The sequence below is a fragment of the Acipenser ruthenus genome, chromosome 9 (genome assembly GCF_902713425.1).
Source record: "Acipenser ruthenus chromosome 9, fAciRut3.2 maternal haplotype, whole genome shotgun sequence".
In the NCBI taxonomy this organism is placed as follows: domain Eukaryota; kingdom Metazoa; phylum Chordata; class Actinopteri; order Acipenseriformes; family Acipenseridae; genus Acipenser; species Acipenser ruthenus.
This window is the reverse complement of record NC_081197.1, coordinates 35187203-35204595: the sequence shown is the minus strand read 5'-3', so window position 1 is coordinate 35204595 and position 17393 is coordinate 35187203. Positions and strand designations below refer to the sequence as shown.

Sequence of the window (17393 nt, the reverse complement as noted above, 5' to 3'; positions counted from 1 at the left end):
CTGATCCTGTTGATGGTGAAACATGACATCTGGTCCATTCACTCCTGCTGCTGCTGCAATTGTATTCTTTTAATAAATAAACCTTATTGCCTCCAGGCTTGTCTGTGTTTAGTAGCTAAACTTGGAATCTTCTCCCCAGTATTGTGTACTGTACGGGCAATGCAACAAGACTGCTGCTGATTCATAGTCTTTGCTGTATACTACAGTTCATTGAACCAACTTGTACTGGACAGAGTAAATGCTGGAAAGAAGGAAAATGCACCCGTTCTCAGTAATAGGTTTGCCATATGAAGAAACAGTCCTGTGTATTAATTGAAGTTTTACATGGATATTCAAGCAAAGCTGCCATTAACCATCTGCTACCTTTTCTGATGTTTGCAGAGTATATTCAGTTCAATTAGGTTCAAAGGTTGCACATTTCATGCCACCCCCTCCTTTTGTGACACTATCTCGATCCATTGTGCCTTTGCTAACGACTGCATTAAATAAGAATCTGTACAGCTTCCCTTGTAATAAAAGTAAAGGTTTGACTTCAAAATGTTGTTTTTAAGGGAGTGGTTAAAATAAAGTGAACCCTGCACTGTGTGTACATTGCTGTATGAGTGAAAGTGTTCACTTTCCGTGGGTAAATGCCATTTCACTTTATGACTTTTATGAGGTACAATCATTCTTGAGCCTCTTTAATCAAGTAAAAATGACAATTCTTAACAAGACCCTGTCTGGAAGACTTCTTTCTATATTACTTGTGATGGAGGCCTTATATCTTGTGATTTAACTCCGTATCTACTATTTAATAAATGCTTTTGAAATGTACTTGCAGATCTCCCCAGATGGTCAGAAGATCCATTTTGACTGTTCTTTTAGAAAGAACAAAAACATTTTTAAATAGACTTCACTTAACATTGTCATGTGCTAGAAATAAAACCTGCACTTCCTAAATTTAGGCGCTCTCCACACTGCATAACCATACTCAAATGTTTTAAGTCAGCACAAAGCTTCCACACTAAAGTACCATTGAGTGTAATGTGTACTGCACTATTAAAACTAATTAAAACTAGTTTGGATACAGTTCCTATCCGCACAGTGGACTGTGGGACAATATGACTACCTCACCATGCACTGTATTATGTTTACAACCTGGCAAATATGGAGCCTGTGCCCACGGAAGACATAGCACTTCTTAGCATGAACGTTATGGCTTTGTTTCTTAAACACAAGGTACATTTTATCATAATGTGTGCTTTTTGTTTTAACTCTGAAGTTCTCCTTCAATGATTTCATTGCTCCAGATATAAATGTTCCTTGATTTTGGCATCTGATCACGTCGCTCCATGATCCACCATTTTACAACAAGCCTCAGAAATTGTATACGGTACAGCAGTACTGATAGTCGTTCTCAATTCCTTAAGGCGTCTGTTCTGTACTGTATTTGTAATGTCAACGCGCCAAAACATATCAGAAAGCATTTTGGGATATTGGAGGATACACAATGCAGTTTGGTAATACAGAGTCCACACTTCTGACAAACCTGATGCGATCTAATTTCGAACCGGACCCGAGACGACCCCCTGAGGTGGTCCCGAGTGGTATTAAACGCTGTGTAGTGTAGATCCTAACCGTATTTGGCACTTAAGCTGGTTTAAAAGCATAGTGTGGACAGGGCCTTGGTTTCTTTTTTTTCCTGATTGGTATAGTAGTTTTAAAGAACAACTTGCTGTGGGTACAGTACAACTTATTTACCGCCTCACCAGAAATTGCGTGACAGTTTAAAAAAAAAATGGCAAATGAGAAAGAGCTCCGCGTGATATGGGATTTAATGTAGATATATAAAAAAAAAAAAAACGGGATCAACACAACAGCTTGAGCCTCTATTTAAAAGTTTTAGACAAAGTAAACAAGTCAGATTATGCACTCACATGCATAGTGATCTCTATGGAAAGCCATCTGGATGAAATCGTTGTGCTGCTTTTAGAGCGAGTCAGAATCTCACAGGACAGAAAAAAGGCAAGCGCATCATTCTGAAATGCCCCGCTTAAACTGCGCCCAACTTACTGGAAATGTTGGGTAGTGATTTTTATATAGATTATATATTATATATTTTTTGTTGTGACTTTGTTATGCGGAATGTAATAAACGAGACCAAAGCAGTGAGTTTTTTTCCCTCCTTTGTTTTACAACGCCACTTCCACGTTTTTGTTTTATTTGAAGTGTTTAAAGTTAAATTTCCGTTTTTTTGTTTGTTTGTTCAGCTACAAAAAGGCTTGAGTAAACCTAATGTTCTTACTGTATGAAAACGTGTCTATGGCCACTGTTTACTGTGAAGAAACGGCAATGGCAAGGAATGAAAAAAAAAAGTAAAATATAAAATGCTGTGTCAATTTTATGTACTATTTATTTCAGGAATAAACAAAACAACATTTAACTTTAACTGCTATTTGGCATCCATTTGTTTTGTAGTTAATTCACTGGGGTAAACTAAGGCCTACACAATGTCTTGCTGTAAAATAAAGGCACACACACTCAGGGGCCACGCCCCCTGCTGCTATGCTGTCTCTGCCTGTGTTCTGAGCAATATAATGTCTTTTATTACTTTTTGAAAATGAACTCATTTAAATTGAGAGAATATCAGAGCATGCAAATACCCTGTTCGTCCCAGCACTAAAATAACATGAATACAATGGTTAGAATGTGAAGAACTCTTATTTTTCATACCTTTTACCAAGTTGCTCCTTTTTTTAATCTTTCTCCTGATTATTTTTTGCTTCGTTGTTTTGTCTGTTGGTTGTAAAAAGAACACCAACCATTTTTTCTAAACGGCATAATAGAAAAGACTTTACAGATGTTTCTGTTAGATACTGTAGTAGTAAATATCTACAGTAGGAATCGGATTAGTTGCATTGTGTTGACTTGTAATAGAGCCGGGCGCTTGTTTGATTTAAGTCTTGCTTACTTGGAGCATGACTTTGTGGTTGGAGGTGTAGGCAGTGAAGCTGCAGATCCTGCTCCTGAATCCCAGCTAAGCCAGCAGCTTACAGTGTGACCTGGGGATGCCTGCAGTAGATCACGTGTCGCTTGGCTCAGTCACACGGTACTGGCTTGACCTCAACTTTAAACAGATATGCCATCCCACTTTTTTTTCTTCTTTTTTTTTTTTTTATTAATAATATTTTAATTGATAACTTTCCAATTTTAAAAGTAAAAATAAAGGAAGTACTGTAGTTGTGTTCTAAATTCTACAACTGTTTTTTGATTAAATGGTTAATTTTTAGGTGTAACACTAAATTTGTATGTAGACATACACCCAGGTATTGTATTTGCAAGGAATTTGACTATGCTGAAGATGCTTCTATTCCTGAGAAGCGTTTCAGACCCAGTTTCTATTACAGTGGGTGTAAGTTGATGGTCTTCTTTCTCATGTTGCAGATACTGTAGCTCTAGTTTTGTATTTACAAAGTGAAGGATGAACACTTGTTCTGTCGTCCTACCTTGTAGCATTCATCTTCACTGATTTTTATTCTACCTCGCACAATTTTTAGTGTTTATTTATTTTTTTTCCTTCTGGCCTGTCACCTTGCCTTTTTAAATAACCAAGCAAAGTAATAAAGTGTTTTAGGCTACTAGTACATAAATATCAGCAATGCTGTGAATCCTAGTTGTGTTTGTACAGTTTAAACAAGCACATCCACAAATCAAACCAGAAACCTGGAAATGAAATAACATACTGCAAGTCAAGGGCAGTGTAACCAACAGACAGGCCTAAAAGCCTTACTTTTTAATCCTTTAATATACTTATCTAAAAATGTAATCTGCTATAAAAATGTACGTGATTTGAGCGTGTTCCTACACACACAAAGGAATTGGGTTTCAGTGAGGAACTTCAGTCTGTACGTGATAGCAGAGCTCTCTCACGACAGTTTGTTTATGTAGAGAAATTAAACTGACAAAACCTTAGGGACAACTGATGAGGTGCTTTTAGATTTATGACTAATGCAGTTTAGGGGAATTTTCAAATTGGGATTGAATGTGAGATTCTGATCTTGTAGACTTGGTGAAACTAGCTGAACCCTTAAGCGTGACCAGCATGAGAAATCCTGTGAAGATTATGACCATAGAGCAGGGCCAGTTGGTTACTATACATTTTTGCTTAGGATGAACAGTAGCATTGAATGAGCCCTTTGTTCCATTTGACTGTTGACTGAGTGCATTACCAGTCAGACTTGAATAACCCAAGAGGGGTTGTATCACTGCAGGCTTGTGAGTGAAGTGGGTGGGAGGGTCATGAGTAGTAGATAGCTGACAAGTAAATATTTTTGTTTACTTACTCTCTTCCTGACTACAGATATAAATACATCCTGTGGTTGTGTGTGTTATCAGGTCCACTGTATTGGTTATTTCCAATAATTATATTATCCATTAACAATTGATCCATGCTTTTTAAAATGTCAAAAGTTGCATTCATGTCCAGAAATTAATTTTAAAAAGTGTTTTCCAGAGAACAATTATTTTTATTTTACTGTAGAATGGCCCTTCTTTCCTTAATGCTTTGCATATTAGCCTGATGAAGCAGGGGCTGATAGACTCACAGGGTGCCTTTTGTTAGTTAGTCACCAAAACAAAGCAAAAACATTAGTTGAAACTCAGGCACCTGGATTGAAATTTAAGTTGATAATTTTAGAAAGGTAAACTTATTTGGGAGCGAAGATTTTTTGTTTATATTAACTGTCTTGTGTGACTCCCAGAATTAGTTTTCTCCTGGTGAACGCCCCCAAGTAAAAGATATTTCCAACTGATCAATGATCCTTTTTAATAAAAGATAAAAACATACAAGATTGTGTACAGTACATCACAGTAATAATGACAATTCAATGGTGTATCTGTGCACATAAGATGGTCTGACAAATAATAAAACTGGTGTGAACTCAGAACTGGGGTGAATCCTTTGTGTACAAGTGGGTGGAATGTCTCCATGAAGATACTGCTGGTATCAAGAATGGGCAAACCCTGAGCTGACCCAAAGGGTGATTTTGATTTAAAGGCAAATAATTGCTAGTATTATAGTCGGTAGACATACAGCAAGCTGAAACTGGGTTAAATTTAGGATAAGTTTACTCTGTATGCGCCTGAATTTCTCTGTCGGTGCCCATTTTGGATTAGTTGACGCTGGGAATGGGATGGATTTTCCGTTTTGAAGATAAGAGACTCTGGGATTCTGTGTCTCAAACTGGTGCGACTCAATAGAATGAATTAAATTGGTCCGTTGTATTTTAAAGGAAATGCGTGTTTCCTTCATGCTTTCCCTTCTGATGGTTTGAAATAATTCTGAATGGGTTTTGTATCCTGTATTGAGAATGAACTCCAAACTATATCTGACTCCCAGCGATGTCAAGCAAACTCCTGTTGACCCTGCTGCTTCTACCATAGTTGAAAGGTCATATTGTCGCCTGATATCTCTAGACACATGGCCAGACAAGGCCTCCAAAAAAAAAAGCTCAAAGCCATAGAAACAGCAATGGGGATTTTTAGATGTATTTAAATTGTATTTGAGTGTAGTGCCAGAATGCTGGTTTATTGGTGTACTGCTACCAATAGGGGTGTAATAATATGCTATTGTCACCAATGTGATGCGTGTCACGATCTGCAGGTTGCAATACAATATGTACCCAGATACAGGTGATGGTACTGATGGGCTACCTTTGTGACACATAAGATCAAATGAACATTTAATGATGAAAAGTTAGGGATAGTATGTATTCATAGCAACTATAATACTGTATAACACACTTATTCATTCAAGAACCATTTGGTGAACTACAATGATCTGTGTTGTGCTTTTCGGTCTTGTATGTATTGCTTGTGTCGTGATACCTCTGTTTATATGATATATCATGTAAAGAAAGTATCGCGATTCATCGATTTTACACCATGAATCACTACACCCCTCGCTACCAGGTCTGCGGCTGTACTTCGGGTTTTCTTTAACTGAAAACTCTTACTTTCTGCCTTTCTCGTTTTGCAGATGAAATCATGCAGCAAGAGACCAGTCCACTGTGTGCGGTGGATATTGAAGAGGTTATAAAGAAGCAGTTTGCATACCTATCAGGTGAGAAAATGTGTGTGGTTTCTCAGTCAGTACTTTATATGACTTTCTCAATACTTCACTGCAAACATACAAAAAAAAGAGACTTGGCAGCTATTGATACACCTAAAGCAGTGCCATGTAATAACATTTTAAATGGGGCAGTGTCTACCGATTTAAGTACTGTAGGTGTAAGTGCTTAGTAAGTGGAGTTTATTTTAAAGATGCTGCAGCGTGCTCATTACTTGCAGTGAACTGCATGAAATGACACTGGTTTTAATCTATTTTGAGCATCTAAAATGGGGAAATGTGTGAGAGGAAGGATGCTATTTTCCGCATGCAAATATGTTCATCTGTTATGATGCTGCGGCACAGAAAGGAGGAAAGGGGCCCTGCTTTTTCTCTGTTCAAGGTCACCTTGGAATGGACCCAGAATTTTAATTTGACTTCCTTTAGGACATTTCAGTGCAAAGCCATTGGTTCCTTAGCTACTGTGCTGCATTCAGAAGGCAGCATGGCGCAGCCCCACCTCCTGTAGAAATGTACATGCCAAGCATATGTAGTCGAATTTGTAGTCAAGTGATAATACCAGAGCACTATCTTTTATTTGATTACATATTTAATTTGAACATCGTTCTACATGTACCCTGTATAGAAGATAACAATGCAGATAGGCTTGTTTGCATAACCAAATGTTGCAGCATTATGTTCAGTGTATATATAGTTTTACCAAATGTATCTCTTACTGCAGTCTTAAACTGGCTTTATACTCTGTGTGATGCAAAAGACGCGCAAGGCTGAACATCGCACTGAGCATGACAGTGCCCCCTTGTGGACTCATCACAACATCCTGGGGGGGCTGGGGGGGCTGGGGGGGCTGGGGGGGCGGGACGGTGGGACAGTGAGTGTCCTACTAATAGCATTTTAGCTCCAGTTATATAGTCACCCACCCAAGAGCTTTCAGTTTACTGAATGGATTTACTTGTTTAATTTTGTAATGTGAGCCCAGTTCTTATGTGCTACTTCTGAACTGGAAACGCTGAATACATTTGAGGTTTATTGGTGATTTAAAGGACCTTTTAAACAGCACATATACAGGATGTAACACTTCCCAGACCACTTTATTTGTAATAAGTGGTCAATAAACATATAAGCCTTATAGTTCTTTTGCATAACGTCTGAAAGCCATGGTTTCATAAAACTATTGCTAGATTAAGTTGGCTACAGTTTAATAACCATTATAACATGAGGTTTAGCTCTTTATTGTTGGTGTGTTTACTGTACCTGACTGCTACACTGTGCTGATGTTGTTGTTCACCCTGCTAACTGCATGTAAAGCTGTGACCAGAACACCAGTGCTGGTGATACAGTGCACTGAAGGCAGACCAGTGGTCTGGCTTGTACAGTATTAGCCGAGTGTTGACTGAACTCGGTTTTTTTAATGCTGCTTTATGGTTTTGTAACTCGAATGTGTTCTCTGCTATTACATTTTTTATTGTATTTATTTAATTGGTTTAATTAATTGTCAGGAGGTAGAGGGGAAGATGGCTGCCCCATCATCACTTTTCCTGAATATCCATCTTTCGGTGAGATCCAAGAGAAAGAAATTCATGATGTCCTCACCTACCTCACCAGCATTCCCAGGTTGGTAGTGGTCTCTCTTGGTGTAAATATTAAGAAACATTGCTGCTTTTTGTATTGTAATGGTGGTCACCTTTCATTATGCACTATTTACTATTTGATGATGGTAAATACTGTACAGTAGTCACTATTTCTTCTGTATTCCTTATGGTTACCTTTTTTATTTTTACTGTACTGTACTTTAGTGCTCATGAAGGTTTGGGAGCGGTAACAGGGTACAGCCTATCAATTGTGAAATTCTGATGCCTATATATATTAATTAATATTTTACAGTACTGCCTTGAGCCACTAGGTGCCAGTATTGTACATTCCAAGATTATACTGGTCTCGAAGCGCTTTACTGTGTGCAGTTACATAAAGTACTTATTTTTATGATCACAAATTGATGGTACTAGTTAAGACTCAATAATTTATCGCAAATTCACATTGGTAGTCCATTTGAAGAAGTGTCGAACACAGGACTACATTCTGCATTAATAATATTTTTGCCAAGACTAACACACACATGGGGTAGGTCAAATGCATTTCAATGTTTACAACCATATCTGCTGTACCCGTTTTCTAACTAGTTTTAGATCCATGAACAATTGAATTGGGATGTTTTAAGGGTGGAAAGGAGAGACAGTAACCTTTTAATGCAGGTAAACCGATACTGCACTGAATCAACAGTACCTGTGTACTAGAGACAGGAGTGGGGTGTTGTAGCTCATACATGGACCTTTTGTTCATCCTTCACTGCATTTCCTATTGCCATTTTCTGTTGCCCCTGTGCAGATACCAGAGTTTGTTCCAGTGAAACTTTGAGTAATGTGTCCCCACGTTACCCTGTGTGCATGCTTTAAAATATCACAAAAATAAATTGGATTGGATTCCTGCAAATCAAATACAGATTTGTTTCTGATTTCAACTCATTTATATAATTGAATGCATCCTCTAGGACGTGTGTGTTTCATTTGTAGAGCTGTTTGATGTGATCTGCATTGACAGCCTTTCGCTGCAATTGATTTCAAATGTCCTTGTACCTTCATGAATGTGTCCATCTTTTCACTCTGACCTCACTGTCGGACAGCAGCACCCATGGCTGATTTTGAGCTCCCATTTCTTCACATGTTTGACATCTCTTATTTTCTGAAGTCTAGTTCACATTATTCCAAAATTATCTTGTGCTGAAACTCATCAATTGCTTTTTTTTTTTTTTTTTTTTTTTTTGCATCGTTCAGTTGCCTTTTTCCAATTTAAAATTTATTTAAAAATCTTGATTCCTCAGTGCACCCACCTCCACCAAATACAGAATGCTTTATCCAGTGCTGCTATATTCAAACTATGTGTAGGTTGAATAATGTACCATTCTCTAGTCATTGGGAGCGACACGTCTGATTTGATGGGTTTACATTTAGTTTATTACACAAATATATGTATATAACTGATTATTGTAATAAGCAGTTATATTGATACTGCAGTGTTGCTCCTTCAGTTTATTTTAAGAATTTGGGCAATGACCTATACCTTGTGCACCAGAGTATTTATTTATTTATTTATTTATTTATTTATTTATTTATTTATTAGGTGTATTTAACTAAGTTGCAACAAATACTGTACCTTGACTGAAATGCCATAGTAATTGTCTGATGTGATTGCATAGCAGTTTGAGCCACTCCTGGTTTTACTATGTGTATTTATTTAATAAGACACACCCGAGTTTGTTACCTGTACACTGTGGCTGTTCAAGCTTGTAATAAAACCTAGAATGGATGAAACTGCTGTGCATTTGGAGACTTATTCCCATCCCTGAATTTAATTATTGTCTTTCTAATTTGTATTGCAACCTGTAGATGTGGGCAGCTACCTACTTACACACTCCTTTGTACTGGTAGTTCATTTTTGCCTAAATCCTATCCCCTCTTTCATGACATCTAATTTGGGTGTAAATTTACTTTTAAATCATCATCAAATCTCCATAAACATGTACTGTAGGTATTTATAAAGCAATGCTGTTGCTGCAGTTTAACTTTCTCTATAGAGCCACGGTAAACTGCAGCTTTACATTCTTCTGATTTAATCTTTCTTTTTAAACGTTACTACCAACAAACATTAAGATATATTTTTTGTGTTATAGTCTTAAAAAAAACTGTTCGCTACAGTGAACATGTAGAACAGGAAATCCAAAACGGCAGTATCTGGTGATCATATCATTAACTTTTCTGCATGGCATTCAAAAGCAAGGCTGCGAAATGAATTGCTTAGAAATTATAACAAGGGTTGCTGTTATCAATTTTTTTTTTTTTCCGGCATTACTGTTCCAGCAAACTGGATCTCCATTTTAAACCTGCTTTTACAAGAACATAAAGTTCGGCCCATCTTGCTTGTTTGGTTGTTAGTAGCTTATTGATCCCAGAATCTCATCAAGCAGCTTCCTGAAGGATCCCAGGGTGTCAGCTTCAACAGCATTACTGGGGAGTTGGTTCCAGACCCTCACAATTCTCTGCGTAAAAAAAGTGCCTCCTATTTTCTCTTCTGAATGCCCCTTTTATGTAATCTCCATTTGTGTCCCCTGGTCCTTGTTTCTTTTATGTTACGGGGTTACTTCTGGCGTCTGTAGATTACAATTACCCAACAAGATCAAAATGGAAACTCTTGTGACCAGAACAAGGCAGTGTCTCTGTAACATGCCCAGGACACTACTGCAGTACCTTGTGTTTCTTGCAGTGCACGGCATGATGGGCTTTCTCTTGCCATTGGCACTGAAAAGGCTAAATCTGTCTACATATTTATAAATTGGAAAGAAGGTGGAGGTGGTGCAGTTGTGAAAGGGGTTTGAAATGCCAGTGACCAGTGGCATCCTGATTTTTGTTTTCCCAGTTTGACCATTTATTAATTCTTGAATCCTTGCTTAATTCATCCTTTCAATGTAATAACATAAAGGTCAGGCAATACGGTATTAATAAAACACCCTGTTTATGAATTCTTACCCCGCTCATTTAAAGGTTGTAAGAGGCGTATGCCTTTAACCTTCATAATTTTTTTGTTCTTCAGAGTGTGCTCAATACACAACCACTGTTTCTAAATAGGATTATGCAGCAAAGTGCTTTTTGGCATCTACATAATCCCCTTTAGCTGATTTTTTGCACTGGCTGAAACCATTACCAGATTATTATATAGGTAACATTAATTAGTGCCACCTATGGGTGTATCGCTCCATCAAGCGCATCATTTAAATTTATAATCTTTGGTTGGGGATGTCATTGTGAAATCTATGATCGAATATTTGAATATGAAAAATATTTTTGTATGTACACCCCACTTTCCCCCCCCAAAAGGGAGAGAGACATGCTTGTTCTGTGTGCAGTTTATGAAATGGGATCACATTAATGGTATATTTTAAATTGCATACATTCTCTGTTAGGATATCGGACAAGATATTTCAGAATAACAGTAAAAGCATGATTTGCTTGTAGTGCTGTGAGCTTTTTTGACTGCTGCTTGCACAATTAAAATTCTTCACCAGCAGTCTAGATTTAGAGTGATTTTTAAGCTTCACTGAGTAAGGCAATTCACTACTGTGTGTGCTGCATATTCATCTTGTCAAGCAACAATGGATTTTTTTCTGTACAAAAACCAATCTACAAAATGAATGCATGAAATCCATTTGAAGGTTATAGTGTGTGGGGGGGAAAAGCTGTCAGCACTTGATACTAACAGATAGATGAAAAGAAATGCACCCCTCCTTTCACACCAACGGTTCTGTTTATTTTGACACTATCTAGATCTGCAGGCTTCTTACAATTAGCAATTCAACACAGTTGCTGGTGTGCTTGTTGGTCACTTCTATCCCTGGCTGCTATAGGCTCACTCTGCTGCTAGAACTGCACCATTGGCTTAGATGATACAATGACTGGGACAAAAGCAGATGCCTGCCTTCCTACTCTGTGACTGACACTTTTACTAGAATGGAGCAGAAAACTGAAGGTCAATACTCGGTGATCTATGCATATTTTTTACAAACGTGATGTGTGGATTTGATGCTTTATCCAACGACAGGAATTGCAACCACCTGAGATTTTGGAAGAGTATTATTTAATGGCCTCCCATGATCAGTCCCGTATTCTATGTGCACATGGCTTACACACATTTCAGGCTGGGCGTTGTGTTTAATATGCAACCTGTGATGATTTGAGAACGCTGTTTATGATGGTGAAAATGGAAACCCGAGTCTTTCACAGCTGTTGCAATGGTATATCAATTCTACTCAAGATGCTATGTTGTGGATATATGGGAGAATCAACCTTTATACAATTCAGCACCTTGGAGTGTTCTATGATTGCTTGTGAGGATCTGTGCACCCCTAACTAACTATCCTGCGAGTCCATTGCCTTCCTTTTTTTCTGTTAAATGCTAGAAGCTGCCATCCAGGATTTTTTGTTAATCAGTGTGAACTTTTCCATTTTAGCTTACAAGCTGCTGGGGTTGGATTCATCCTCATCATAGATCGAAGACAAGACAAATGGGCCTCTGTGAAAGGCACCCTGCTGCGCATAGCGGTAAGTCTCACCTTTATTAAATAGAAAAGCTGTACCCTTCTCGTCTGCCCAGGCTCTGCATCCTTCCTGCAACATTGTCACACACCCCTTGCTTTTAACCACCAGCATCTCTCTGCAGGATTGTAGATTCCTTTTATTGATCAAGGTTGCTGCTGTTGACGTTGGCTCGGTTATGTCCATGCTACATTGAATTCTACAGGAACGTGTGCTAATGTAAAACTACATTCACTTTTGAACAGGTCTGAATGAGTTAAAGGCTGCTGGGTAAGCAAGAAGGCAGCAGGCAGACTTAATGAAATGTGGCATCTTCTCTCCATGGCCAGAAGCCTTAAATGAAAAGCCAGCTGGGATAACTGATAAAACAGCCTCAGATAAAATAATGACCTGCTTCAAACAGAATTGCCAAAATCTGCAAGAACATAATAACAGACATCTCGGTTTTGAAATATTGCTACCTACACTCCCAATGGCTGGATTTTTGTTTTGTTTTTATTTATTTATTGATGTGTTTATTATTCCACAAGTACGCAACCTGTATTTGAATACAGGTATTTAAACACAGTAGTTCACAGCTTTTACCATAAAGAAAAAAAAAAAAATCATGTATAGTATTTAATATGCTGTAACATTATCTTGAATGATAATTCTGTTTTATCAATGTCTCAACTCATTGTCCAAATAACAAGGCTTAAAAAGAGAAGTGATTTGTTTTCTACCCAATAAAGGGTTTAAATGTATATATCTAAGAGTTCTGGGTTTTAAACCCATATATAAGTGCATGTGCTGTACAGTGTTTTCCCTTCAGTCCTGTGGTGTGTTTTTTTTAAATGTATTTATTTATTTTTAAGTAGGACAGCTTTGCGTCACTGCATATTGATTTGCAGATACTGTTTTCCCTCACATGAAAATATCATTTGAAGATAAAACAGAATATATCATTTGCATTCTGCTGTGCATATTTTATTTTTCACACTGACTGTTCTGTACATGGACCGTGAATCCTTACAGGGATGCTGCTGGAGAGCTTTTAGCTACAAATGATTGAAGCTGTGACATGGTGTGGGAGTAGATGAGCAGTCCTCAAACATTCTGAGGATTTTAACTGATGAAAAACCTGACGTCTTGCAATAACAGTAGTGACGTGGAGATATTACAGCTAACTACACACATGCGTTACATAATCCTTGGCTAGGGTGACCAGACTTCTGGTTTAGCTGGGATAGTCCTGGTTTTCTGTCAAAGGTCCTGGTGTCCCGACATTTTGCTCAAAATCTTTACGAAGTCCTGGTTTTCAGCTTTTGTCAAAATTAACATCAACAACCACTTTTAGTTTATGGCACCTGCAGTGAAAACGTAATTCACACTAGGCAGAGCAGCGAGAGGTTGCAAGCATCCGAATCCAGCAGGTTAAACCACATCAACAAAAATAAATAGAGCTTGACGCAGTGAGTGAGTGGGGGTGGGGGGAACAAAAAAACATAAATGTATAATTATTATTACTAATATACTCAAAATAACATTATGAAATGCGTATAACACAATATGGCTACTTAAACTAATTAGCAACCAATTATACACCCAGGAGTGTACTGAAATTAGCTAGCTGCTTTAAAAAATAATAAGAGTGAGAGGATATATATTAAATGGTTTAATTTAATCTGATCAATTATTTAACAATGTGTCCCGGTTTTGAGCTTTGAAAACCTGGCCACCCTATCCTTGGCATGCAGGAAAAGGGTTATCTTTTCTAAAAACGCCATATGAATTTCTTCCTTTTCATATGAGAATGATAAAGCATTCCTTGATTTACTGTGTTAGACAATTTTAGCAAGATTAAATTAGATGAACACAAACTGAAAGCGGATTTGTCCAACGAGACAAAACGCTCATAAATGTTCAAAGATCTATTCAGATTCAGCCGGTGGGTTGCTATGGTGTTTGGTATAAATGTCTGTAACTCTGCCTGTTTTGATACCCTGCCATTACGAAGCCACATGCATCTATAAAGCCGAACAAGAAAACGTATAAAAACAGCACTAGCAATAAGTACGAAAAAGACACATGTCGATGTCTCCTAGATGTATGCCATAAGCTAGTATTCTCAATCAACAAGATGTTCTGACAGTCCCGTGTCGTTGTACAGTTGAACGTTTTCCCTTTTCAAAAACAGTTGCGAGAACACATTTTCCCTGGACAATCAAGAGCCTAGTTTTAAACATAATTTTGATTGAGGTACAGCAGCTGAGGCATGCTGTGAGATTTTGAAACCAGCCTTGTTTTCATGAGAATTCCTTAAAGCACTTGATCTTGGATGAGAAGACTTCAAAGCATGCAATAAGAGCTTCAGGAGCTCTGGGCTTTAGGACTTTGTGGTTTTTTTTTTTTTTTTCTACAGTAATACCATTTAGCTTTTGAAACCGTTCACCAGCAACATATAATCAGCATAATTCTTTTGAAAAGTGTGTTTTGGTTTATTCTGTCTGACCATGTTTTTTCAAATTTAGTTCTGTTAAAGCATTCCACAATGTCAGCATTTCCTGGGATAACGTAGTGGTGCAAACCATGGATTTGCAACATTCCATCATTTTGGATATCTTAAGTTTGTGCAAGAAGTTTTTAAAATTTAGTGCTGCATTAATTAACTTGACAGATCCATTAGGTACAAAAAAATATATGTGAGATAAATAGGTGACCACCTCATTACTTTGATACTGTGTTTGCAGGGGTTTTTCTCTGTACTGTACAACAGTATTGATTTTCATTTTTCATTACACTATTCTTTCACTTGTCAGGCGAAAAAGCTTCCCACAATACCCTGTACAAAACGCTTGTTTCAATAAAAAGATTCTCTCGGTTCTTATCTTACAAAAACTGTCTAACTATATAGCTGACTTGTGAACTTTATTTCTAGTCGGTAATACTAGCTCAGGGTTTTAGATTGCTTTATTGTTCTTGCCCACAGTGGCTGCATCATCTAAAACTGCTTGATCTTGTTACCTATATTGCACTGATTTTGAATATGCTGCAGTCCAGCTACTGGCATGTGTGTTGGGGTTTTTATTTGATTTATATATCCACCAAACTATTTACCACACATGGTGCAACTTGCACCCTGGAGTAAATAATCTTTATATACATAGTCTAATATGTGTTGTGTGTGTGTTTTTTTTAATTGGATAATAACAAGTCCTGCCATTTTGATTAATGTGTTTTCTGGATCATTTGGTGGTGCGTTCTCTTACGCACATCATGCTGGGGAATAGGGTAAAATTGAACTGTGAAAGCGATTCCTATAAAAAAAATTTGAAAAGTGAGGCTGTACAGTCCAGCAGCAATATCAGAATTCATACAGATGATATTTTTATATACCGTTATGTGGGTAAAGGTTAAATCTATGGGGAGACGACCAACCAACTCTGTAATGTATTAAAAATGACATGATTTAATTCATAGCCTGTTTTACTGTGGGGTGGAAGGTTAATGGTATTGTCCAGAAGACAAGTGATTAAAAATAACATCATTTAAGAAACTAAGGTTATGTGAATGTGATCCAATTTTTTTTTTTTTTTTTTTTTTTTGCAAGGTTGACATTTCTTTCACATTGCATTGTATGTGTAAAAAATGCACTTTAGTAATAGGAAAAAATATATCCCGTGCAATACTGATCAACAAAACCAATTATTTTCACAAAGAACTGGTTTGTGGAGTGCGACGGTCAGGAGTAGGCCAAAATAAACTGCCTGAAAGCCCTTTTGTGTGTTAATGATGCAGAACCATTTTAATCTCAACCGCTTTTGTTGCTGAAATAAGAACTTGTAGTGTTTTAATAAATGTAAATGTCATTGCTAAAGCAGTGCTAATTTAAGTAGTAAAGATTTACTGTAAATATCATCATGTTTTTATGATTGAAAGCACACAGTAACTCTGACATTGTATTTAACAGATGCCAAAGTGTGTGGTGTTTGTGCACCTTCTATTTTAATTGAACCTTTTTGGAATGAAGCTGAGCGGAGTTTGAGGAATAGGGGAGATTTGATGTAATTAACAGAGCTCCCAGCACAGAGACTGATAACAGTAATGTTCGATCATCACAATTCCTTTCCAAAAAGTGGAAAGTGGAGGATTTTGCATGACTTAGTTAAGCTATGTGGTATAGGCAATTGGGCATCGCTGTATTGATGTTCTATTAAAGATGCAGTGTACCACAATCCAAATTGGAATATTTTGGGGTTCTTTGACAGTTCTGCATTTTGTGCATGCTCCCAGTTATAATAGCGTCTTTTCTTCACAAATGTTGTTCGTTTTATTGATTTTTTTTTTTAGCATTTTATTCTGTGGCTGTAAAGTACCATGTACACTGTTAAAATAAGAAGAGAAAAATGATCGTCCTAATAAGTTTTATTTCTTTAGGTTGCAGAGCTGTGCTTGAGTGAATTTGCGGTTGTCAATGCAGATATAACTAACCAGGGGAGCTGCTTCTATTCCTTCTTGTTTTTATAGCTTGTTGCTGTCCTGACAAGAACATGTAGTGGTACTTTTTGAAGGAAATGCACATTTTACAAGAAACCCATATAGAGCTGCTGATACTGGGATAATAACTCAACAAGCTTCTTGAATATGTTTCTCAAAGGTTTGGGATATTCCTGTACCCCAGTAAGTCTAGTTTATGGCTTCATTCCCACACTCGCATATACAGTAGTAACTAGAATGATCAACAAATGCCAAATGAGAACGTGTCTGTCTTTTTTTAATATCATTGTTTTGGTTTTCCCTTGATATATATGCTTTTGCTTTCAGCACTGAAAATAAGTGGCCAAGGTCTGCATTAGACTGACATACTGTAGAAGCGATACGTGAAACTGAACAGTACATGTGCTTGAGTTTGTTTGAGTTTCACCAGTATTTGCTGTAATGGGAGTTTACACATCACTTACAATTTAAGATTAGGTTGTATTTCGAATTGATTTGCTTACAGATACAGGCAACCGCAATGCTGCTGACTCAAATGGTAGATCAGTAACGCATCTCACTGATTAATTGGTCCTTGCACAGTCATAATCTGGTTTGAGGGTGAGAGGATAGTAATGATAGCTGAGGCTTTCCAGAAAATTATGATTATTTAACACCTTAAATTCATA

The 17393-nt window shown here is 37.4% G+C and overlaps 1 protein-coding gene across 9 annotated transcripts in view; it reads left to right on the top strand.

Annotated features, from left to right (window-relative positions):
- LOC117405700 (guanine nucleotide exchange factor DBS-like) overlaps positions 1 to 17393 on the top strand; it is a 71419-nt gene that overhangs the window by 30745 nt on the left and 23281 nt on the right. For all 9 annotated transcript variants that reach the window (XM_059029898.1, XM_059029899.1, XM_059029903.1 and 6 more), the window contains 3 exons: positions 6017 to 6100; positions 7606 to 7720; positions 12165 to 12255. In XM_059029898.1, the coding sequence (XP_058885881.1) occupies positions 6017 to 6100; positions 7606 to 7720; positions 12165 to 12255 (290 nt within the window). The remainder of the gene's footprint in view (positions 1 to 6016; positions 6101 to 7605; positions 7721 to 12164; positions 12256 to 17393) is intronic.